We start from the raw sequence: 24684 nt of genomic DNA on the forward strand, positions 1-24684 counted from the left end.
TACAGAAAGAGTGAGATGCAGGCTTGTTGGAAAATGCTAAAGCTCTTGTTTATCTCTGTCCTCCTTTTCATGTGTGCCACAATGCCTCCGGCAGACTGCAGGCAATGTAGCAATTTTCTCAAAAAGCTACTACTTTCCTCCTGCTGGGTAACTGGCAAGCCCTTTTTACAGTCCCCAATCACTGCACTGCCAAAGTACTGCTGCAGTAGGACAAATTCCACAGTGTAAGGTCACTACCTGTTTTGATCTTGGAGATGAACTTCCAATTGCTGTGTCTCCTGCTTTACTCTCTGGGCCCAGGCATAGTTTCTCCAGGCTCGTAGGGCCTTCAGTTGGCATTTCCAGTCAGCAAGGGCTCTGGCTTTTCCCATTTTAATTCTGTGCTCCAGAATGACTTTCAGCCAAGCAGAAAAATGTTGTTGCATGCACTGCATGGGAGAGTTCCGGAAAACCACTGAGCAAGATACAGCCTGTCACACAAATGCTGATCCTCTCCACCTTTCCCCTTATCTGACTTTCCTTTTTGAGATTCTTCAGAATCCCCACTTTCAGTAACTACCCTGAAGGTAAAAAAAAATAATGCAGAGCACGCCAAGTCTTCTACAAAAAGCAGAAAGATAACATCACGGGGGTCTATGCTTTTGAGCGAAACATGCTTAGTTCACCAAGTGTAAAGGAATAAAATGCATGAGGAACATAGAATTTCTAGAGACAGGAAAGACGTTTCAAAATTTAGAAAATGTCTAAGATGCTACAGGTAAGAACACTTCTATGGAGAACAGTTCACAAATATCTCCATGGACCACTTTTATTTTTTTAAACTTAGACAAAAATCAAGACACTTTCTAGTGCGAATTTATGACACAACCTAAGCTCACCCTTGTTCTAGCAGGAAGCCAAACCTTTCCCCTATTGTGTAATTAGACTCGCTGCCTCTGGGAGTGATTTACATTGTACAGAACAGCAATTTGCTATCTAATCTACCCCATAATTCTAGCCCTGTCACTGCAGACAGTGTTCATTCTGATCCTCCAAGTGGGTCAACTCACAGGACTCAGCCATTCCCCTTTTGTCATAATGCCTTGTTTTAATTGCATTCCTCTCACTCGCTGAAGTCTCCAAATGGAGACTTACGAAAAGGACAAAATGTCAATGCATTAGCTATTTCTTTCTGCTTTAGGAAAATAATCAAAGTGTCACTATTGCTTAGCTCAGCTAAGTCATGGCTTCTCACATTATGCCAGCCCTAAATTGTACTGTGGTTTCATTCAGGCTTATCTTCGGCGCTTAGATTGTGCTGGAGAGAGGCTGTGCACTGCTCAAATCCAGCAGATGGGCAGATAAGTGAGCCATCAGGAGAATCACCATAAATGCTGGGGATTCTTCTATTAAAAAAAATAATTCTAGATGTAGATAAGTAGACATTAACAATGATGACTGCTCTATTAATTAAAAACATTATGTGATGGATGGCATTCATACCTGCACTCAAGGAAATTTATTCCCTTTGCTAAGACTGCCCATATAAAATTAGTACAAAACGATTGCTCTTTAATTGCAAGTATTTGATACAACTAGGTGTTTAACCCAGAGCTGGCCATAATGATGGTAAAAGAAACAAGTTCCTACTAGGAGTTATTAAAGTTTGCACGTTTGCCTCAAAAGAGCTGTTGCAGTATCACAGACTATCCTACTGCACCCAGTGGGAGTGGATCCTTGAGGAATCCATTATTGCGGATGTGCTGGCATACTTCCTTGGAGACACAGCTCAAAATTCATTCCAGGCCTCAGCATTTCTATCCTCTCTCCTCTCCCTGCTCCTGCACCAGAGTGTGCAAGGCAATCTTTTAAATGTCTTCCCATACACACAATAAAAGCTTCTCAGGTCCTTTTGTGCCACTTCCCCGTTTTTAATTCCTTCCACAAGGGAAGGTGGTGCCTCCTCTGTACATCTGCCTACTTGTCAATTGCAGAAGCCTTTATGTTTGCAACTGTCCTGAACCACATGTTTTCCACAATTCTAAGTGAAATCTCCCACTGAGTACACCTGAGGCACAGACACTCTGAGGATGGAGGCTCGAGATTTTTTGCTCCTAGTCTTACAAGATACTTTTTGCCCTGCTCTTCTACTGTCCTGGTATCAGGAGGAGGGCTTGGAAGTGAAAAATTCTAATAACCAGGACTTTTTACTTCAGTTTTGCAAATAGTAGCTGAAGGCAGTGTGCTCAGAGTCTCAGATAAAGAAGAGCGATGCTTACTCTCTGCTTATTGGTGTGAATTCTGTGCATCAGCTCCTGAGCCTTTCTCTGTTTCTCCTCCTCTTCCTCTTCTTTCTTCAAGACCAAGGGTGGTGACGCAGTAATAGATACCTCCTGCACTGACAGCTTTTGATTTTTTTCTTGTCTGTTTCCCTCCCTGGAAAGTGAGCAAACATACAGATCTAATGCAATGAGGAAAGCACTGTAGCACAGATTTCACTCTCTTTTTGGACAATTCTAAGAGAATCACGTCTACAGCTAGAAAGTTGCTGATTATTTGACTCAGCCTTCTTCGAAAACAGCCTCTGTCATGGTTTGGGGTCTGAGTTTAAACAGCATTTCCAAAATATAGCAGTCATAAGAAAATAGTAAGACCTCAGTAAAGCACTTGCATGAGAAGACTTAGGATCTCAGTGCTGCCTAGGTAAATAAATGGCATTCCTACAAGTCACATCTCTGTGACAATCCAAGATCAGCAGAAGCAAAAATTATGTCTCTGCAGAATTCTCAGCCAAGAAGGCCCTTCTCTTTCTCATAGCAGAGGAAGTATTGTAAGTGATAGACTTTCAACACAGACTATTTTTTTTTTTTTGGTGTGTGCGTACTGGCTTTCATGCTTCATTAGATGCTAACAAGGCTGGATATGTCCACAGAGCTGATAGAGAGAATCCACAGTGGTGCAAACACACTCCTACTTTGTGATTCAGTGTACACACTGGTAATGGCTGAGGGGAGGCTAACAGTATCTTTAGCCCATCTTCCCACTAATGATAAAGTCAGCCATTGATGTTGGTAGCAAGGTAAAAGGGTTAGGGAGAGTTCGGAGACAGAGGAATAGCAGATGTTTCCTTTGGGACCACCACTCCTCTTACATTTATCAAAAGGAGCTGATGAGAGAAGTGTTCTTCAGATGGTTCTTGCCATGCCCCCCTCTCCCTCTTACGTTCTCCATGCTTCTGCCATGGTGTGCCTCTTCTCAGCCATTTCCTTTCGCAGCTTCACCATTTCCCTCTGGATCTCCTCCTCCTCCTTCTTGGCCTTCAGGGCCTTCCTTCTTTCCTCCTCCTGTGCTTGGAGCTTGGCCTCAGACAGAACTGATTTCTTCAGGGACTTTTCTTGTCTCTGAAGCTCTAATGCCTTCTGACGCCTCATTCGGTTTTCTTTCACCTGGGAAGGAGGAAATCAGCAAAAGCCAAAGCAGATGCCAAAGGCTGAAGAATTTGAGGTTCATTGTACACTAACAAGGTGGATCATAATCCACCTTTCACATGAAGTAAGCAACCCTATCCGTAGCTGGCACTGGCTGGGCTGGTTCTGCTCTCAGACCAGCAAAAAACTCCATTCAAGAGAACAAGGTTAAATCAGTACTACTTGATGGGAGCAAACTCAAAACTGACTGCGGTGGCAGCTTTTCCTGTGACTGTTCAGAAAGGGGAAAAAGCTGAACAGATGTAGTGAAAGCTGACTGTTCAAGCTACTGTGAATGGCTAACGTGTACGTGGAAACACAGTAACGTTTCAGCTAAACTGTGGAAGAGTAACCTTGGGTATTTGCCTCCAAATCAGAGATTATTGCAGGTTGTGAGAGAACACTAGGGAAGTATCACTGAGCATTTACTGTAATCCTATAATCCTCCATCTCATTCCTTTTAACTGTATTGCCTTGCCTGCTTACCTGCTTGTGTCTGAGCTCCATGATTATTCGTGGATCTGCAAGTTTTTGTTTTTCCTTGATGTCTTCAAGTCTAAGGTCTTCCGCTATCCCACAGTTCACAGCTTTACTCTGCAAAAGATGCTGCAGGTATTCTTGGACAGAAGAACTTTCCAATTCATGTTCCAGATAGCTGCACAAATCTGAAATGAGGAATTCAGATTACTTTAGGCTAGTCTGAAATGAATAAACCCCTCTGTCTCAGATCACAAAGCCTAATGTAATTAAAGGGATCACTTTCCCAGACTGTGAATGCATTTCTGATGAAAGCTGACACACTGACTGCACTCCATTTATCCCCGAAGAGTCTTAATCAGTCTCCCATTGAACGTGCTAGAGCAGTAACATTTCATCCATTTTTTACTGCCTTGCCTCTGAGCATCTCAAATGGCTGTATAAATTTGACAGGCCTCACAAATACCCATACAGAAAAGAAATAAAATTTCTCTTTTACAAAGGGAAACACTAAATGTTTATGAGGTGCATTTGTGCAGCACTACAGCAAGCTGCTGTAAGAGCTGGGGGAGAAAAATCATCACCTCTAATCTTGTTTCTACTGAGCCCGCTATCCTGGCCTCAAAAGAGCTTTCACCTCTCGGTTTGACAACCTATGAGGCCTGGCTCCCTTCCCCAGCACATCCTCAGAAAGGAAGCCAGGAACTGCTTTTTTGTGCTCTCACCATCAAACCGCTCATACTTCAGAGGGGCTGCAGAAGGCTTTTCCAGGAGGACAGAGTCAGCTTTCTCTTCTCCATTGCTCATCAGCTCCACTTGCAGTTTGGACTTCATCCAGTTACTGAGCAGCTCTTGGGCTATCATGAGGAAACAGACTGATGACTTCACTTGCTTAAAAAAATATATGGGTAAGTGTAAACTAGCAAGACTCCGTCTCTGGGATAGTTTTATCACATGCTGGGAAAGCTGTCTAAAATGACTGAAAGCTGAGCTGCAACAGAAAATGGAATAAGGCTAATAGCCCTATTCTCATCTTCTTGATCTATAAAAGAACAGGAAGAGAAGGCGGCAAGCTTCTTCCCTGTCACATACGTCACAAATGAATTCTTCTCCACCTTATTTTTCCCACAAGATTCTGTGGACATTTAGATCACTCATATGATTATTATAGCATTTATCAAGGAGATGGAATTCACATGAGGTAATTCATAACTCAGATAGCTTTCATATGTTTTATGTCTGCACTTGCAGACACTTCGATATTTTCCGCAGGTACAACCAAGGTTGTCATATGTTAAATACAAGAACCACTGTTTGGACAAATGTTTGCTTCACATGTACGGGTTAACCTTTGCAAGTACCACAGCTCCAAGAACAACTGGTGAGTCTAGACTACAAATTTGTCAGGTAGCAAACTTCACCAAGGACTACCTGTACTTGGAATTAAGATTGCAACTACAGGAATGGACCATGATGGATTTGGTACTCCTCAGTGAGCTCAAATGCTTAACGAACCACTGGATATAAAGTCCTTCTGTGGACTTCATTTGCATCTCCACTCTTCTGTGGAAAAACACAAAAATTCCTTTTTCGGAGTTTCTACTCAAAAGCAAGGACAGCTAACGTGGCTGCTGCCTCAGTAAACCACCTGGCCTCGCTGCACGGTTGGCCAAGCTGTTCCTGAAGCAGAACACAGGGCTGTAAACTGCAAGACATCAGAAGCAGCCCCATGAGAAGCTGAGCCATCCGTGTAGTGAGGATGGGCAAAGAGCGGGGATCTCTGCAGCCACTGCAGTGCAAGTTACTCCCTGCACAGGCACACAGCCGCTAGACAGGAGGAAGCAGCTGCTCCAAATCTCTAGTTCTAACACAAAATGAAGATGCTCCCATTGAGTCCTGGTATTTCTGAGGCAATAAAGCCTTTTAAAAACCTTAAAAGGAAGGGGGGGTGGGTTTGAAGAAGACATAAATCTAATATTTGTTGTCCTTCAAATCACTTTTGTTCTCCTTTATAATCTCTCAGGCCAGCTCAGGAACAAGGTGATACATCTGATAACAGAAAGAGAGAAAAACAGCTTATGACTTGGGGAATGGTTACTTTTTTGTGTGGGAGATGTGAGCTCCTCATAACTGGAGTAAAAGTGTTCTAGTACTTCTCTTATTGATACCTTTCTTTGCGAAGTGGACTAAGTGTATTTAATACCATTGAATATTCTAATAATGGATTCCAGATAAAAGGCTTTCAGTTGAGCTAGGAACAATCCTGAGGGGTTGGTAGCTATAAAAAGGAAAATCCTAGCAGAGAAGGACAAACAAAAAAAAAAAGCATGAGGAAAGCAAGTGACTTTTCCACCAATTGCAGAGACAGCCCCTTTTGAGCCACTATGGTGTATAATGCATTCAGATAGTGCACTGTAAGCAGATAGGTGTATTCTGTGCTATTAGTTGAACCCTTGACGATTACACGTGAAAAAGCTGACTTCCTGTATTGAAGTGGACGTTCCTGAGAACGTCTTCATTCCATTCTGTAAGACTCACTTTTGAGTCTTAAAAGACTGGTTAACTCAGTTTTTAAAATCCTGTCTCCTATCAGCTTTTTACGCTGCAGATGTACTTCTAGCACTGATGGGAGATACCTTCCATCTCTTTTGTTTTTTTAAATGCACTGCGGTTTTATTTTCAAATTTCAGAAAGCACTTGTGGCTGCAGGCATTACAAAGGGAATATTTAGTTAGCTAATTAGTGAAGAAAATTTTTCATGGGAACCAAAGCAAAACCACACAATTATTCGTAGATGTGAAAGTTACACAGAGTAACTCCATTTTCACATCTGGCCTGCTATCCAAAACGTGGCAGGGAATTTCATCTGGTTTCCTGTAGCCAGCCAACTTGTATTTGACCATACAATGTGTGTTCAATGGCAGAATTCATCCTCATCTTGACCTGAAATCTCCAGGAGACAGAGAGTTTATCCTTCTCTTAGGTATGGCTAATTAAGATTTACCTCGAACTCCAGCAATTTATTCTTCTTATGCCTTTCTTCGTTAGGTTAAAGGCATTTTACAATAAACTGTTTCTTTTGGTCTCAAGCTTTGTAAGAGCCTGTTCAGACCAGAAACACAATATTGCATCAAGAAGAATTAATTTTAGGCAGCTTGTAGCAAGCAGTATTTCAGCTCACCTTCCTCATATGCCTCATCATGATCTTGCAGTTGTTCCACGGTTTCCAAACATGTCACAGAACCATAAGGCCCCTGTGGATATCTTGACTTTTGAAGAGAAAAAACTTCAGAGACAGCATACCCAGGGGCTTGCTCCACTCTCTTTAAATTAAAGACAGGAAAACATTTCTAAGGATTGCTGGATATTCATTTTTAAACTTCCTATATCTGTGTTTCTCCTCCAGAGAGAGCAAACATCAGTGGGAATGTAACACAAGACAGTATGGCTGCTATAAGAAATAGATTTCCTTTGAAACACATTTCTGCAACTGCTCTTGATTGACTAGAGAAATTGGACTCAGAAATGATTAAGTAACAAGCACTCATTTAGCAATTAGTGCCAATCACAGTGACTGGAGAACATGTTGGGAGAATGCAAACACGCAGCCTCTGGGGGCTGAACTTGCCAAGTTAGTCCCCAGCAACCACCAACGTGATACCAACCAAAGTTGGTTTCATCATTTTTTCATAACCAGGTTGGCCACCATGTAAAGAGTCTGAGTGATTTTGTCCCATATTCATCTCTCTGAGGTGTAAACAGTCATGATGTGTCACTGTATTTTCACATATACCGCCTGTACCCCAGACAGTCCACATTTCTGCAGGACTTCTTCCCTTTGCAGAGAGGTCTAGGAAGCTGCATGAGGCAGCAGATGCACACTCCTACCTGCCCTAAGCAGCAGGCTGGAAGTGGGAGCAAGGGGATACCCAAGGAAGTAATACAAAAGGAAATTTACCCTAGAACTCATTTCCCTTGATCTTAGGTGGTTGTAGATGCAGAAAGTACTTTGAGGTAAATCTCTTCTATTGCCCATACGTACAACCTGCAGTACTGCTCAGCAGCATGTTTTGTCTGTGACCCCTAAGTTTTACCCATAAAACTAGGGTACTTCACTCCTGCGAGAGTTACTGTGCAAATTACTTCACCCTGATCCAGCGTTCCAAATTATTGGAGTCAAACCTTGGTGGGGAATAAGTTTAAAAAAAATAAAAAAATTTTGAACCACCTGTCTCTCTTTTTTTTTTTCCTAAACTGGAGTTAAACGCTGTCAAGTTCCACGCCATTCCCTCAGAGTACAGTGCAGGCTTCCCATCCACTGGCAAATCATAGAATGGTTTGGGTTGGAAGGGACCTTAAAGATCATGTAGTTCCAACCCCCCTGCCATGGGCAGGGACACCTCCCACCAAACCAGGCTGCTCAAAGCCCCATCCAGCCTGGCCTTGGATACCTCAGGAATGGGGCATCCACAGCTTCTCTGGGCAAGCTGCTCCACTGTCTCACCACCCTCACAGTAAAGAATTTCTTCCTAACATCTAATTTAGATGTACCTTCTTTCAGTTTAAAACTGTTACCCCTCATCCTATCACTACACTCCCTGATAAAGAGTCCCTCCTCATGTTTCCTGTAGGCCCCCTTCAGGTACTGGAAGGCTGCTATAAGGTCTCCCCGGAGCCTTCTCTTCTCCAGGCTGAACACCCCCAGCTCTCTCAGCCTGTCCTCATGGGAGAGGTGCTCCAGCCCTCTCATCAGCTTCGTGGCCTCCTCTGGACCCGCTCCAACAGCTCAAGCAGCCGTCGCTGCAGCCCTCCCACAAGCCTGGGAAACCTCTTGTCCGAACCTGACCCCTGCTCTTAAAAGCGGCCGGGACCCCACGGGGCCGCCTCGCGTGTGGGCATCCCACGCACCACCCTCCGCCGGACCCGGCCTACCCTCCCCACCGTCGCTGGAGCCGTTAGAGCCGTTGGAGGCGCGGCGCCGGCGCGCGGCCTCTCACCCGCAGAGGGCGCGCACTGATTGGACAGCCGCCCTGCAGGGCGCCCCCTAGCGCTCTCCGCGCCGCCCCCGCCGTCCCCAGTTACCTTCGGCCCGGCCCCGGCGGTGAGGCGCCGCCAGCGGTACAGCCGGGGCCTGTGCCGGGGGAAGGCCGCCGGCACGCCGGGCGGGCGCCCGTCCCTCTCCGCGGGGCCCGCGGCGCACCGCGCCGGGAGCGGCGGCTTCTCCATGGCAACGCCGCCTCCCCTCAGGCGGGGGACGGAAAGGGAAATGTCTCCGCCGCCGGCGCAGGCTGATGACGCCGCGGGAGGTGATTGGAGCGGGTACGGGAAGCGGCGGGGCTCTCACCCCCGCTGTTAACGGTGCTCCGAGGCCGACGATGAAGTTGAAGCTGTGTGGAGCGGGCGGCGGGCGGCTGGGCACGCTGGCGGGCCTGGGCAGGAGCGGGGCCGCCGCCCTGGCGCTGCCGGGCTGCCTCCTCTACACGCGGACCGGCTCGGCCCCCCACCTCACCCGCGACACCCTGCAGGAGATCAGCGGCGTCCCCGCCGTGGCCCAGCTCACCCTGCCCACCATGTGAGTACCGCGGCCGGGGGTGTCTGCGAGGGGGGCGCAGCGAGGCTTCCTGGGTGCTGGCGTCGTGGGGGGCTGCTCGCTTCCCTGGGTGCAAGGCAAAATATTGAAGTTCCATTGCCCCTTTGTTGCTTCCCCGTCGAAGGGAGGTGTAGTGACTTGGTAGGAAGCAGGTGGAGGTAAAGGACCTAGAGAGCTGCCCAGTTTTTGAGCGTGTTTTGGTCAAACCCCTCTTAGCTGCTTCACAGGCATCTTCCCAGCAGAATAACCAGGTTTAGACACAGCCAGATCTCAAAACTAGTTAGGTAAGTGGCAACTGAAAGGAAAGGCTAACATCATAAAGCTTGTTAGAAGCTCTCCCCTCCTTAGCTTTTGTAGTTGTTGGGTGATACACATTAGTAACGTTACCCAGAAAGTTACAGTGTCACTTCATGCTCTCCAGCAAGTCAGTGGTCACTGGTCAGGGCAGGAAAAAGCTCTGCCTTTTTGCCACAGAATTAAGAGTGCCCCAGTTTGTAAGCTGTGATTCTTGAGCTGTTTGTCTCTGGTGCTTAGTTCCGTCTGTCCCTGCCTTGCTCCCTGATAGCTAGATGGCAACTGTCAGTGTGTAAACCAATCCAAGTTCACACAACACATAAGTATGGAAACAGAAGCCTTAGTTATGAAACCACTGATCTTTCTTGACAGTTGTTTGCTTAGTTAATGTGTTTCTGTATCTGGATGCAGGGCAGAACTTCATGAGGTCCTGGAAGAATATAAAGAAGGAGCTGCAAAATTTATAGGTAAAGTGTGTGTGTTTGTGTGTCTGGAGAGAAAATGCAGGTAGATCCCACTGGTATGTTTTTAGGCAGTACAGCGGGCAGAAAGATGTAGGCATAGGCTTTCCACATTTAGACGTTTTCTCACTCAAATGGCGTTGAGAAAGACTTGAAATACTATGTTGTTAATAGTAGGGCCAAAAATCCTTCAAACACTGTGAAAATATGTAGTTTTGCTTTGTTTCTTTTTTTCTACACCCAGCCTTCAGCATTGACTGGGATGAGCTTAGCACAAAAGTTGAGATTAGAACTGAGCCCCCAATCACTGCTGCAAATGAATCTTGCCAAATGTAATTTCTGACTTTTTTTGATGAGGAGAAGTAGAAAATGTCATGAAAATGGCCTTCCCCATACAGCTGTCCAAATACATTTCCTGAGAGTATCTTTCTGCTCAAGCTGGCTTTTTTTGATTCTCATAAAGCAGTTGGTTTCATCTGAAGATTTCCAACAGGAAATCTTCATACGGTATGAAGAATAAGCAAGCAAAGCACCCCACATCAAATCAGTCTCAGCTGGTGGACACTTGTCAGTCAGCTTCCGAGCTATTGTTCTGAGAGGATGTTAGGGAAAGAACCCATATTTGATTTTCGGGAGCTTTGAGAAACTAAAGACACGGGCGAAGAAGCTCGTTTTTCTCCCATTCTTTGTTCCTGTCAGTTTAGCAGTTGGACTGTACTTGCTCCCTGTATTCTTCAATTTTTCCATGTTAAAGAGTCAGTTTTAGGAATATACTCAGTTTTACTTATGGGTAGTCAAATGCAAAGCAGTCAATGTTGCCATAGCCCTCAGCTACTGCATCAAGCCTTTGTGATCTTCATCAGTCCCTGTGCTCTATTTATGGAGCAGTTCATAAATGAAATGTTTATCTTAACACCTCGATGATAAGAATGAGTAAAGCAGCAGTTCCTGTGTTCGTAACTCCTGGGTTTTTCCTCTGGTTGTTGTAACAGATCAGTAAAGGCCTGACCACATGCATTATGCAGGCAAGATCTGTGGTGAAGGAAACTGAGTATGTAGTGAATGTGGAGTTAGCATCTTATATGTATATCTGTATCATAACCTGTATTTGCATCTGGGGAGGTAGGTCAGAGAACTGGAGGACAAAGAGCCAACTCAACAAGCTTCTCTGGGATGCTTTGTTTGTGTATCTCAGGCTATACTGGGTATAGGGTAAATCCTGTTGAAGTGGTGGCATGTCTTTAACATCTATAATTTACAGACAGTTTTTTGTATATGTAATCTAATGGGCTTTGCAAGAAAAAAAACTTGTGAGTTCCTAATGCTTGTATCAAAGCTGAGATATTTTTATGAATATTTGGTATGTGCCAGTTAAACATACGTTATGAATGTAAATTATTATAATTTTCTAAAAAATTAACATTTTTTCCTATAAATGGAGGCCAAGCTTTTTTTTGGGGGGGGGGGCACATTAAAATTTTGGACATGCATTTCATTACATAAACAAAGTTATGGCTTGGATTTCCAAAGGAAGTTTGCACCCAACTTTCAATAAACTTCAGCTGCCTTGGGACAACTTAGTCCTTCAAGAAAAATTGAAAATCTCTTATCTCTTTTATCTGAAACTTCTTGGAGGCTTCACCAATTTCAGTGACTATCTGTGAAGATAAAAACTGTATGTAATTGTGACATACTGTCTAGTTTATTGTATGAAATATGAAACCTCTAATCTGGCAGGGATGATAAATTTCTCATTTCTGCAGCTGATCTGATCTCTCACTATATATTGGCCTTCCTTAACATTTCTAGGCTTGAGGCTGTTGCTCGGTTTAGGTTGTATTGGATGTCTCCAGTGTATCAGTTGAGTGGTCAAGTGAGTCAGCTGTTGTGTCTGGCAAATTTTAGTAGTAGAAGTATTACCAAGAAGAAACATAAATAAATCTCAAAGGAGCTGTGTAGATTGCTGAACCAAAGGGTATTATTTGATGATTTGTTCTGCTGCTGCACTCTTCTCCCTGCAGCTAGTAAAGCTGGGGAAAAAGTGCTGCCTTTGGTGCTGAGACATCAAGTGAACAATATTTTCTTTGTCAGAATGGGTTTACTTGTGTGTGGGAGAATACCCTTTTGCAGATTTACAAACCACATCTTTGCATTAGCTTTGTTTTGGTTCATGAAATTCTGCTCAGTGTCTGTCACTTTCCAGGTATGCCAGATGCAGTGCTGTACTGCTCCCTTCATGACCCAGTCACTCCCTGTCCATCTGGCTACAACACAAACAAGGTACAGTAACTGTAAAGGCTTGAAAGAATCCAATTAAAGTTCCAGTAAGAAAGCTGCCAGTCCTCCCCCCCATCTGTGTGGGTGTGCTTAGACAGCCACAAGATGTTTTTTATGCTTTGTAGAAAAATAAATCTTTGCACAAAGAGAAATGTCATTTACATGCTTATAACTCCAACTAAATAAAGCTGGACACTTTCTTACTTGGCAGTGTGTTCCCTGAACAGTTAAGTGGCAATTCAGATAGGAAGGAGAGCTCTGATGTTGTGGTTAATGGTAGTAAAAGAAAATACATGTGTTTTAGCTTATGTGCTGTACAAGCTTACGGTGATGCCGCTGGTAAGCAAACCTGAACTTCTGTGTGTGTATTTACAGTCTGCTACAGGCCCATAAAGGGGAGGAACTTAGTATTTCTGCAGGAAGGTGGCTCAGTGATCCAGGAGCATGTGGTTTTGTGGATGTTTGGCCATTCCATCCCATGGGTACACACGTTCCCTGGGCGATCTACACGTTGCCTGCTGCAGCTTTGGCCTGGAGGGGCCACTCCTGGCAGCTGCTCAGATATGGTCAGTCCCAAGGCCTGTTTGGGTACAGTCACATTTGGTGAAAGGTCAGTGAATGACAGAGGGTTACTACTGCCATAATGGGGTTTTTTTTTTGGAGTGTTTATTCTTTGCTGCTGGGAACCAGGTTGAGTCCTGTCTCTCTGCAGGGAAGGAATTACCTGAAGCTTGTCTCACCATTGTGCAGCTATGAGGTGACAGCAGCGATCTAAGCATGGGTGTGGCAGGTTTCATTTAGTTATTTTTTCTTTTTTTGAAACTGGTAAAGATTTTTGTCACCTTGTTGCAAGGCTGCCTGCAGCTGGATCTCTCCTGAAAAATACTTATTAAAGCTTTTTGAAAGCAATGGGACAGAAAGCCTGGCACAGGCTGGATTTAAATAATAATGGGGTAACGCTTAGTTCTCTAAGCCGCGTGGCTATTTTATTTCTTAAAGCAGCTTTTTTCCTCTGCACAGCAGAACAAACATAACTAGACTTGATTACACTCCGTACCCTTTGGCTCAAACGGTTCTGACTTTCCTCCGCCTGCCTTCACCAGTTGTTCCTTGATGCTCTCATGTAAGAGGCAGCAGGTACTAACTTGCCAACATGCTGCTGCAGAACAACGTATAGTTATAGAATCATAGTACCATAGAATGGTTTGGGTTGGAAGGGACCTTAAAGATCACCTAGTTCCAACCCCCTGCCATGGGCAGGGACACCTCCCACTAGACCAGGTTGCTCAAAGCCCCATCCAGCCTGGTGTTGAACACTTCCAGGGATGGGGCATCCACAGCTTCTCCAGGCAAGTTGCTGTGTTCCAGTTATTCTGCAGGTACTAATTTGGGATCTTCCTCCTTTGGAATTGCTTTTGGTTTTTTAATTGGAAATTTACAAAAACGTTATTGCTTTGGAGACTTCTGTCTGTTTCTTTGTTGCTCAAATTTAGTGAAATGGGCTGATGAGGCCAAAAGTAATCAGGAGAGATAGACGGACAACAGACATGGTGTATTTGCACAATCCTTTTGTTTTTTGTCAAGACCAGACAAAAAAAATAATTGTTCTGCTCGGTTCTTTTGCATCAGATGATCAAATTCAATTTGTGGATTAGTATGCATGAGAACTGCACTGCTTAATCTGTCTGGCATAGCCTAGAAGAATGCGTTTAAATCCTCAAGCCCCCAAAAGTCCTCATAACGCTTCAAGCTATAAGCTATTTTTGATAGCTGAAAACCATTCCTCATTTTAAAAAGCACTAATGGAGTCGGAGATGAAAAGAACTAACTTCTAAAGGACTTGATCCCAATACTTAATCTACTTGAATACCCCTTTAAAATTTTGGAGCAGCAGTGTCACAAGTCTAACAATAATACAAGGAAACCAACTGCCAAGCTGCACTCGCGGGTTAATTACAGATTTCACAGAATAGGATGAAACATGGTAGCATGCATAGCTGCAGTGGCTGCAGTAACATTTTGTGAGTGTGAGCATTTAGGAATCGAATAGTAACACCTGATAGCCCGGAAGTGTTCAGGTAACATAACCTCTCAGCGCAAGTGCTTTTATCTTTCTTTAGAGTCTTTTATGAGGGTAGCATGGAGTAATGATGGAAGGTGGGTGCCCATCAGCGCACACAGAATGGAAAGCATGTAAACAGGCTGAGGAGACTCTGTGTACAATCTTCATGAGTACCTGCCATGCCTTATGTTGCTCAGTTTGAAAGCTGTGAATTTCTTTTGCGCTTGGCATTTCAATCCCTTCTGAAGTGGCTGGATTTCGGACCTAAAATAACATTGGATTGCCTAACAACCTTTTGTCGTCTTTCTAGTGTGTCTGTGTGATTTATATATATATACATATATTCACATGGATGGTATGAATTCACTGCTCGGAAGAGGAATTAGTTTCTTAGTTTTGTATTGCGTACAGAAAATTAGCGAGCTGTATTTCCCATTGCGGCCTTTGCTGCTTTTCATGTGATGACAACATAACTTTGACAGGAATTAAGTCTTTTCCTCTTGTTAATTTTTTTCCCAATTTTGCCACTAATTTGTGTGATGATAGGTCAGCTGCTCTATTTCAGACTTCCAAACATGTTGAGAAGTCACTGTGTTGAGTGTGTGTGATGGTTTCACCAAAGACTATCCCAGAAATCCCAATTTGGTCATTTATCTCCTTTCACTCATTGTGCCAAAGGCAGCTGGTTATCTGAGCCATGCTCCTGGAGAGCTTTTCTATGAAGTATCATTCCAGTATCTGGAATGACCCATCCCTTCTCTCCTTTCACCCTTAAGTTCTGTTAACCTTTGCAACTAACCTTCATCCCTATTATTCCTTGACAGACGGTGTCCCTGTGGGGGACCTCAGGGCGCATGGAAATGACAGCTTCCAAGTTCATGGACATACAGCGGGCCATCCAGCCAGACTGGTTCCAGTGCATCTCTGATGGAGACACTATTTCTGGGGAAGTTGGTAGAAAAAGGGCCAAGAAGTCTGTGGATAGGTCGCTTTCCTTCCTGGATGCATGCCTTCAGCTGCTAGAGAAATCACCGGTAAGGTCCCCAAAATATCAGGGCAATAGCACTGCCGCTGCTTTTTGTTCTATGCTGCATCCTGGGCCAGTCCCAGGATGTGATTTAGTAGGAAGTTTTGCCATGCATATCTAGAAGAGAATGCCCAGGTGACTGTCCTGGATGAAGTATAACCAGTAGCACAGTGGGGTTTCCTTCTGCCACTCTCTTTTAATAACTGCCTCCTGCTCCAGGATACCCATCTCTACTAGTTAAGGAGAACTACTTGGTTTTATTGGGTAGGTTTTTTCTGCTTTTGAACTGTAGTGCATTTCTTTCACTTACCTTCATGCTTGTCTACATGGGCAAAGTAGGATCTTCTCATTCAGATTGAGACAACCCATCTTTTTGCTCTGAAGTCCCCTCAGTTCCAAGTGAGGGAGGACTTGCTAGAATTTGCCAGGACTATTCTTTGTTTCTCCCAGCAGTTTTGAAACTTCCTTCCCTTTTGGTGAAAGGGGACATATTATCTGAATCTGTACTACAAAGGAAAATGGGTTACAGGAGCTGATATTGGTATCCCCTGAAAGGCAATTCATTGTGAGGTCTGGTGTCTGACAGCCAGGATATTGGCACCTGCTTTGTATTCTGCACTGACACATGTAGTGCTGAGAGGACATCTGTAATAAGCCATTTACAAAGATGATCTGTGGCTATTGCCTTCTATAGAGAGGTGGGAAGAATGGCACCAAAATTCTCAGTGGGTTAGTGTCAAAATAAGGAGCAGAATCTTGTCCGTCCTAATCCCATTTCTGCCTTAAACTTAGACTTCACAGTGTTGCGTGGGGAGTAGCCTTGCATGGGATGAGACACTCTGGCAAGTTCCTGGGAATGTAGGGCTTACGTAGCAGGCATCTGGAGTCTGGGCTGTGAAGATCTCTTGCGTGTCTTTGGCAGAGCATGCTCTAACACTTGTAGCTTTCTCCTGGGCCAGGAACTACAAGGAAGTGTAATGTTTGGGGCAATTGAAGGTGGAGATATCTTGGAAGAGAGGCTCAGATCAGCCAGGGAGACTGCCAAGCGACCTGTGGGTGGCTTTCTGCTAGATGGCTTCCAGGGATGTGCCATGGCCAAGGAGACCAAGTTGAAACTGATAGCTTCTGTCACAGCAGAGTTGCCAGAGGATAAACCAAGGTAAGTTGTGTGGGCAATATCCCAAGAAGTCCATCTGTCCTGTTAGGATGAGTGTCTACAGGCTGCTGTGCGATGTCACTGTAGGAAATAATCACTGTATTGCACAGCTCCGTGTGTGTGCCAGGCTGCATAAATTCTGCCATTATCAGGCTGCAGTCTTCAACCCTTGTTTCAATTTTTAGCTGCAACTCGCACCAAGCTGTGCTTACACGGTGGGTATGAGGATTCTCCATGTTTGGAGAATAATCAAGCTTTTCGTTCAAGTCGTCTTTACTTTTTTGGGGAAGAATTACAGGTGGGATATGTCTGGGTAGTTTGCATTTGGCCTCTGAGGCCATGATTTACTTGCAGTTCAGCTCAAACAAGAATGTTATCATCAACCTATTTTACAGGTATTTCTTCTCAGAAAAACTGTCATGTTACCAGTTCTCTCTGGTGTGAACTGGAGGAGAGCAGAGAGGGGTGCTGACAGAACCAGCCAGTGCTTACACAATCTTATGGCAGACAGCTCTGGCCTAGTACCTGAGGCACTGAGCCTGTGAACTACCAGAGGTGGTACAGCCTGGCCCAAAACAATTGTATTCTCTGCTTGGACTGGCATCGTGTGGGAACTGTTGTGTATTCGGAGTTGTTGGTTATGCCCATCTGATCCATGGACAAGAGTGGCAGCATTCTTGGCCTCTTATAAATGACTAACAGTAACTAAAGACTACCAGACAGTACATGCTAACGTTTGCTAGAGGGTTTCTTAATTGGGTTGAGCTTGCTGGCTTTTGCATGGGCTGCTCTTGCAAGAGCAGCTGCAACAGAAGTAGTATGGGTGCTTTTTTCATCGTTTCCTGATTAGAGTGACTCAGGCCCCATTGTCTTTCAGTAGTTGTGCAGCCCTCTGCTAGCTGAGGCTGCTCTGACCTAATGGTGTTCAAAAGGAAATTAAATGTGAAAGCATGTGTCTGGTGCTGCAGCTTGTCCATGCTTAGCGGTGCCTGGGGTTTGAATTTTCCTGACAATTGGAAGGCTTGCTGGGTTATAGCCATCCTGTCTGGTTGAGCTACTTAAAAAGATCCCCTGGGAGCATTAGAGTCCAATCTGCTCAGCTAACCTTAGTGGCTATCACTGTATCTGCCTCACCTATCAAATAGTTCGCTTGTCTGGTTAAGACAGGTGTTTCTGACCTCTTTATAAGAAGAAAGCTGGCTAGCCCTAGGGGGTCTTATAAGCACCTCAAGTGAATTTCAGACAATCCTGCTTTCCTGAATCACCCTTGCCATTCTGTCTGGAGTTGTTTTGCAGCTGTTTTCTACCCCAATATGAAATTCTCTAGAAGACAAACACTTCCTGTGTTTCACCCAAGAAGCGACTGCTTTTTGTGTGACGGTGAAACGATCTTATGAGTGTACTCTTTAGAGCCCTTTCATGTACCTAAAGATGCTGAAGTCTCTTGGTAAAATTTATTTTCCTTTTCAATAGTATCAGAACCCTTGCAAGGAAAAATGTTTGTCCTTACCTGTGCAAAGATAAGTTTTAGCAAGGATTTTGATCATATACGCAGAGCTACTGTTTTAACAATTGAGTATCATTTTCTCCCTGCCATTAAAGCCTGAAACATAAGACACTCATGCTGTAAACTTCTCCCATCCTCATTCTGTGCTCATCAATTTAATTGGAGTACTTAGAAAAGTGACTAAAAATGGCATCTTGCGACTTCATTTATCAGCCCTTGTGTATTTTCCTAATTATCTGGTTAGATCATTGCCCTACATTAGCTGTCAGCCCAGCCATGCACCTGCAGGAGAGCAGGCACTTCTCTCTTCTCTTCTGCTTCACCCACCCTCAGGGAAGCTGCCAGATAAATTTGGCTAACAGCAGGATCTCTATTACCATTGATGGCAATCCAGCTGGGCTCTTCCTGGCTCTTAATGCCATGTCCCAGGAGATGTTACAGCCCAGGTTTTTGGGTAATTCATTTGAGCAGGTAGAGTGTAGAGAGGAGGGAAGAATAGACCAAGGATCTTTTCTCTTCCCAGTGACACTTCTCATTAGTGTATTCTCTTCCAGGCAGTTCTCCAAGTGTTATATGCTGTGTCTGTCACCCAAGGACTTGTATCTTTGACTAGCCATCTACTGCTGTCTCTGCTGCTCTTGATCAAGTCTTTTTAGACTGTCTTCTAAACAGTTACAAAGCAGAGGGGCCCATGTGTCTGGAAACTGGTAGTTCCCTGGGGCACAAACATGACTAAGGAAAATGACTGTTCTAAGGCACAGATGTTAGGTGAATTTTGAATTTAAGTATATTTTTGTGTGTGTGAAAGAAACAAAATCACTTCAAACATAATGGGCAGAATGAGATTTTTCCTCAGTAAATGAGGGATTATTGCTGTCTTTCAAATGGCGGATAAAGAAAAGCGTGCCACGTACTGGATGGGTTGGAGGTGGAGAAATGGAAGCACACGGGATTCTGAGTGATGACGTGCCTTCCCACTTGCCTTCCAGTTAGCAGTTGCAGGGATAAGCTACGTGTGCTGTGTATGTGCCTTCTGCTTCAGGTACCTGCTTACCTGTGCTCAGAATGTTCTAGATTTGTCGTTTTGTGGTGTCTTACAGAATCATCCATGGTGTAGGCAAACCAGATGAGGTGCTTGAGTGCATTGAAAGGGGAGTGGACATTTTTGAGAGCTTCTTTCCCTTCCAAGTGACAGAGCGAGGCTGTGCCTTGGTTTTCAGTTATGACTGCTATCCAGATCCTGAAGCAGCAGGTAAGCTTCTTGGTGATCATTATAATTTTTACTATATCAATTAGTATTGTGGCAAGCATAATTCATGCTTTGGAGGAATCTATATTTGAGGGTTTTGTTCCTGAAGTAAGTGCTGTAACCACTGGAAAAAACTGGAATTCCATTGTCAAGTAGTGCCCTGGAAGGTGGGGTATTTGGTGTGAAACCTGTTGAAGGCAACTTGAGGCCTCAGCCTGGAGTCTGAATGTCTGATTAGCCAAAAGATGCTCAAATGTTTCTTAAACATTTGCAGAATAGAAGTGGATGGGTGTTTGGTTGGTTGGTTGGTTTTTTGTTTCTTTGTTTGAGACCACTGGCAAATTTTCTGTTACCATTAGCAGTGAAGGCTGGACTTATTTAAGTGGAGATCTAAGATACTTGATCTCTCAAATTAATTGAATATGTATTTGTTTTAATAAGATATATTTGAAGTCCCTTCTCCTTTCTAGCCAACAAAACTTAGGGATCCCATTTCTTTGGGCAGCTTTCCTCTCTGTCCTTGCATTCATTAGTTCATATCAGAACAAAATGGACATGTTCATAACTCACTGCTTCATTACGCGGTGAGATGGGAGCAAGTGTCTTGCCCATTAAAGCATCTATCAAATGTGTTTCAAGCAGCCGTCTTGTTTTGGCCTATTAAATGTTTTTAATACAGGAAAACATTTTACATTTTTCCTCCTGGGTAGAACCTAGCAGCTTTTCTTGCCTGGATAATTTAAAACCAGCTGAATAGAACAGAACATCTTGTTTCTTTGTGCTTGCTGCTTTTTTTTTTTATTATTATTTTTAATCCTTCTCTTTGTTGTTCTTTACCTTGTATCACCTTATTCTTAAATGATAAGATTCTGGGCAAGGACAGTCTCTTTGTTCTGTCTCTGTTTAGCACTCAGTAGACATGGACTGTGCAAACACTAATATTGATGTTTCTAGACACACATCCTACTTAAGAACAAGCCTAAAAATTCAAGCCTACAAAATTAGAGGATCATTTTTTATTTTTAAGATAGACTGCTGAGAAGGCAGATGTGGAATCTATATCTTCTGCATCAGTGCTACCAGCCTCTTTTTATTCCAATTGTTTGAAAAAAAAAAAATAAAAACAAAAGGCGTCTAAATCTCTGAGCCTGATGACAGCATGGAAAGTAGAATGATTGAATGCAGATGAGTTGCCTGTCTACTCTAACAAAATCTCAATAAAATCAATTTGTTCAGGTGACTGCATTCTATTCAGCATGCAGTTCAGACTGTAAATATTTTTGACATTTTATTAAGAATTCAGCTCAGTAGAGCAGCAAAAAGTTATACTGATGTTTCAGCTCTAGCTCTTCATTAGGTTTAGTAGATTAGTTTTCACTTGTCTCTTGCTGTTTTAATCATCTAAAATTGTATTTATGTTAACTAACCTATGACAATTAAAGAAAAATAGTTGCTTACTCTAGGAAAGAGGTGGAAACTTGTGGCAGGAGTTTTCATCTGGCAAGAGGGTAGCAGAAATACATCCTGTAAGGTTGCTACCCTTCCTCTGCCCTTGCTGTCTGTTCATAAAAGGCTGTTGTCTTTTTATTTAAAACAGTTTTCAAACAAAATGGAGCCCAGCACCTGGAGAAGAATGGTACTGAAGAAGATCAGGATGAAATCTCCAAAGCTGACCCAGAAATGACACCGTTTGAGATATTTCTGAAGGACAAAAGGTACATGAGTTTGTGAGGAGGGTACCTGGAGCTGCGTCAGGGGATATGGTGCTTTTGTCCTCTGTATCTGATTGCATGTTGTCAGTAGCTGGATGGGACGCCTCATAGAAGTTGAAGTTGTTGAAGAAAGTTCTTCTGGACACTGAATGGAGAGTGTTGGACAAGTGTTCTAGCTTGTTATCAGGCAACAGTGCATGGCTGAAAGCATCATCTTTTGCCTGACCTAAAGCCAGGGATTTTCTGATCATTTATCCAGCAGACCTACTGTGGTCATAACTATGTTCCAGCTGAAAGACAGCAGCTTGACAAAGGTTGTCTGGGGATCGTTTTGGTCTTCCACATCTAACTTGGGTCGTCTTTAGATGCTGGATTTTATTTAAACTATGGAGATCCTCCACTTTCTGACTCAGTTTGGGCAGCTGCAAAGCAATGCTGCAGTTTCTGGATACGTCACAAAAATTTTGGCCAGAGTACCACCTGTCCATCCTTCCTCTTTTCCACAGCTACCGCTAGGCTGTCTGACTGGACAACTGTGTTGCTCTGCTCCATCTTCTCTCCACTTTGTGAGAATGGTGCATCTTGCACTAGAGGGGGAATACTGTTTTGTGAATAGTGGAATCATTAAATCCTTGTTTCTGATAGCTTCCTCCTTTATAGACTGTGTGATAGCTAGCGAGGCATGTCTTGTGCTGCAGCTTTTCTGTCAGGAAAAGCATGGATAAGGCCTCTCTCTGCTCCTAGCTGTGGATGTAGTCAGAGTTCTCCTCTGACTTAGATGTGTGGCCTTTTAGCTCTGTAGTGAGTTCTTGTGTGATATTTGAAGTCCTTCATGCCAGTGGTGCTGGTCGCAGATGTCAACACATCTTACAGCAGCTGGTTTTAGGCCCTCAGGACTTCAGGGCTCAGGTCCCTGCAAAAGGCCACGTCATAACTGGGCACTCCTTATTGCTTGATGGGGTCTTCTGTACCACTGATGTTATCCAACGTTGCTTCCTCCTTAGATACCAAGAGGATTTTGGTCCTTTGCTGGAAGGATGTACCTGTTACTGTTGTCAGAGGCATACTCGCGCCTACGTCCATCACCTCCTCGTGACCAATGAGCTGTTGGCCGGTGTCCTGCTCATGATGCACAACTTCCAGCACTACTTCGGTTTCTTCAGTGCCATACGGGATGCCTTAAGAGACAATAAACTGGATCAGCTGAAAAATCTTGTCTTCAGGCAGGCGCTTCAAGGCCCAGCAGATGCGAAGCCAGGCCAGTGAGTTCAGAGGAGGTTACATCCTTATCCAGTGGGACTGGGTAAGGTGGACTGCCAACTGTGTCACCTGGACCGGTCAGCAGTAGAATGCCTTCCTTCCTGGAGGGAACTGAAGAGGACATTTGAAGATCTCACTTTCTTGGTGTGGAAGGAAGACCTTATTCAAATGTCCCTTTCAGTTAATTGGCTTGGTGCATTCTCAGGGTATGGAGGAGCCTGAACAGCTCACAAGACCAGTATAGGTAGCTTTGTATTCAGTTACTCACTCGATTTTCCACGTGTAAGGACAGAATTATTGACCTTGTGATTGCAGAAGATGCAGGGCATATATTTTAAATTAATCCAGCTTCTGACAGGAGGCTCAGCAGCTGTTGGGGACTCTCGTTCCATCCTCAACGCATATTGCAGGTAATTATTTTTCTAGAAAATCCCAGTGATGTAGTTGTCCCATCATGCAGCTCCTTGATGAGAGATCCTGCCTCAGTCTAACACACTGTTTCTTATGGCCACTGCCAGCATCTGCGTCCCTGAAAAGAACTGACTGGAAGCGCTGCCGTGTTCAGTGGCACAAGGGGCTGTACACGTAGAATGTAGGCTGCAGTGTAGAATGTTCTCTGGCCAGGAGGAGGGCATCCAGCTCGGCCTGGCCATGAAAACCTTCTGCTTCAGGAGTCCTACTCTGTGACATTAGAGCCAGAAAGAAGGGAAAGCGTTTAATCCGTGTCCTGCTATAGAAGGTTTTTTTTGACTGTGTACTCTTTCACCTGTATGGACAAAGATTTCACTCCTGCACTAGCACGTGGTTGGTCGTGAATGTACCGTTCTTTCCAACTGCCCTAGCACTGGTCAAATAGCAGGCTGCACAAATGTCAGCATGAGATGGAGCTGTGGAAGAGATGAATTGCAGGAAAAAGGGTTTAGAAAAGATTCTTATGGCTCCTTGTTTTAAAATATGACTTAATTATGTCACATTCCTCTTATTCAGTTTTTTTTAATGCCTCTTACTTCGAATCCTGGATTTATTCATTTTGTGTTACAAAGTAACAATAAAAATTTTTTTATTGTTAGTTCATTGCATTGGCTCCTCAATGTGTGACAGAGGTGATGTACCAGAGAGCTTGAGTGCAGTGCTCAAGAAGATGTCTCCTTGACCTAACAGCCTGATGAAGGAGAGTGACTCATCTAGAAGCAGGATCCTATCATGGAGCAGGGGTCCAAATAATTTGCTTCAAAAGAAGCCATAATTGACCTGGAAGTGTTAAATACATCTGCTTATCCCTCTCTAAGTAAGAACTCTACTACCTGAATTAAGCTTAAAAAAAATACTACAGTTGAAGTTGCTGGCCTTAAAGCAGTTAAGGATTAATCTGCAGTTTGATCATCTTCACCATTTCTTTAATGTTTTAAGATTTTAATGTCACATCAGAATGGCTTTACCATAGACTATAAGGAGTCTTTACCTTCCCTGTCAGCATTGCCTGTGCATCCCTGTTTCCTTGGCAGATACACAATGGTGTCAGAGTCCTTTCTACCATTCCAGCCTTATCCGCTGTGTTGCACTAACTACATTTCTGTTCCTTGGGATCCTAAAGAAATGGTGCAAAGACTGCTTTACTGTTGTCTTTAAACAGAGATTACAGGGAATAGTTCAGCTGCAGAAACTACATAAAATACAGGACTAATGTCCTCACTGTGAGAAGTGCGTTATGATTGTTAATGTTGGTGCAGCACTGGGCACCTTGGGGATGGTGTCCTGGGTATACAGTGTGAGACAGAAGGTCCTGACATTTTCAGGATTCACCTGTCTTAAAGGGCAGGGAATTCTAATGAAAATGACCGTGCTTTGAAGAGGCACGCAGGATGGGATGGTAGCGTTGGGACCTTGCAATGCTTGTTTTTGCAGTGTCTGTTTCTACAATGTTGTGTCAATGCAAAAACCTTATGAGAGGGGACAGTGACAATTTTGAAACTTCTCATTCACTCACACTTCCATATCCACATAGAATCACCAGAATGCATGAGCCGGGCCAGCATTCAGGCACCAAGCTGCTTGCGTCTGGAGTTCTGTCAGGGATGCTCTGTGAAGACATGAAGGATAAGGGATGCTAGCGATTGCGTCATCCTCGTGTTGCCTGTCTTCTTCTTAGGTTGGTAGCCCTATTAC

At 44.0% G+C, this 24684-nt stretch overlaps 2 protein-coding genes across 5 annotated transcripts in view; one reads left to right on the plus strand and one right to left on the minus strand.

Moving 5' to 3' along the window:
* Positions 1–9179, minus strand: part of CCDC191 (coiled-coil domain containing 191) — a 23665-nt gene extending 14486 nt beyond the window's left edge. Inside the window, exons 1-7 of one of the 2 annotated variants that reach the window (XM_054213831.1) lie at positions 9006–9179; positions 7105–7246; positions 4649–4780; positions 3933–4111; positions 3202–3425; positions 2259–2415; positions 238–428 (exon numbers count right to left, since the gene is read on the minus strand). In XM_054213831.1, the coding sequence (XP_054069806.1) occupies positions 238–428; positions 2259–2415; positions 3202–3425; positions 3933–4111; positions 4649–4780; positions 7105–7246; positions 9006–9149 (1169 nt within the window). In that variant the 5' untranslated portion in view covers positions 9150–9179. The remainder of the gene's footprint in view (positions 1–237; positions 429–2258; positions 2416–3201; positions 3426–3932; positions 4112–4648; positions 4781–7104; positions 7247–9005) is intronic. The other variant, XM_054213840.1, reaches the window with a different exon arrangement.
* On the plus strand, positions 9125–23571 carry QTRT2 (queuine tRNA-ribosyltransferase accessory subunit 2). Of its 3 annotated transcripts, XM_054214158.1 has the most exons (8): positions 9125–9495; positions 10219–10274; positions 12472–12548; positions 15432–15641; positions 16594–16793; positions 19398–19549; positions 21144–21261; positions 22263–23571. In XM_054214158.1, exons 1-8 carry the CDS (start codon positions 9215–9217, stop codon positions 22522–22524), a joined length of 1356 nt encoding a protein of 451 aa, XP_054070133.1. In that variant the 5' UTR covers positions 9125–9214; the 3' UTR covers positions 22525–23571. The 3 variants fall into 3 exon arrangements, with proteins under 3 accessions (XP_054070133.1, XP_054070153.1, XP_054070144.1); XM_054214178.1 differs by lacking the exons at positions 10219–10274; positions 12472–12548 and having other exon boundaries at positions 9281–9495; XM_054214169.1 differs by lacking the exons at positions 9125–9495; positions 12472–12548 and having other exon boundaries at positions 10231–10274.
* Positions 23572–24684: the final 1113 nt, after the last annotated feature.

The sequence above is a fragment of the Rissa tridactyla genome, chromosome 1 (genome assembly GCF_028500815.1).
Source record: "Rissa tridactyla isolate bRisTri1 chromosome 1, bRisTri1.patW.cur.20221130, whole genome shotgun sequence".
Taxonomy (NCBI): Eukaryota; Metazoa; Chordata; class Aves; order Charadriiformes; family Laridae; genus Rissa; species Rissa tridactyla.

Excerpts from the sequence above, each read along its gene's own strand:
- QTRT2 (XM_054214158.1), top strand. The coding sequence starts at position 9,215 with ATGACGCCGCGGGAGGTGATTGGAGCGGGTACGGGAAGCGGCGGGGCT. Across the intron at positions 9,496-10,218 it reads CAGCTCACCCTGCCCACCAT|GGCAGAACTTCATGAGGTCC; the intron begins GTGAGTACCGCG and ends ATCTGGATGCAG. Across the intron at positions 10,275-12,471 it reads AGGAGCTGCAAAATTTATAG|GTATGCCAGATGCAGTGCTG; the intron begins GTAAAGTGTGTG and ends GTCACTTTCCAG.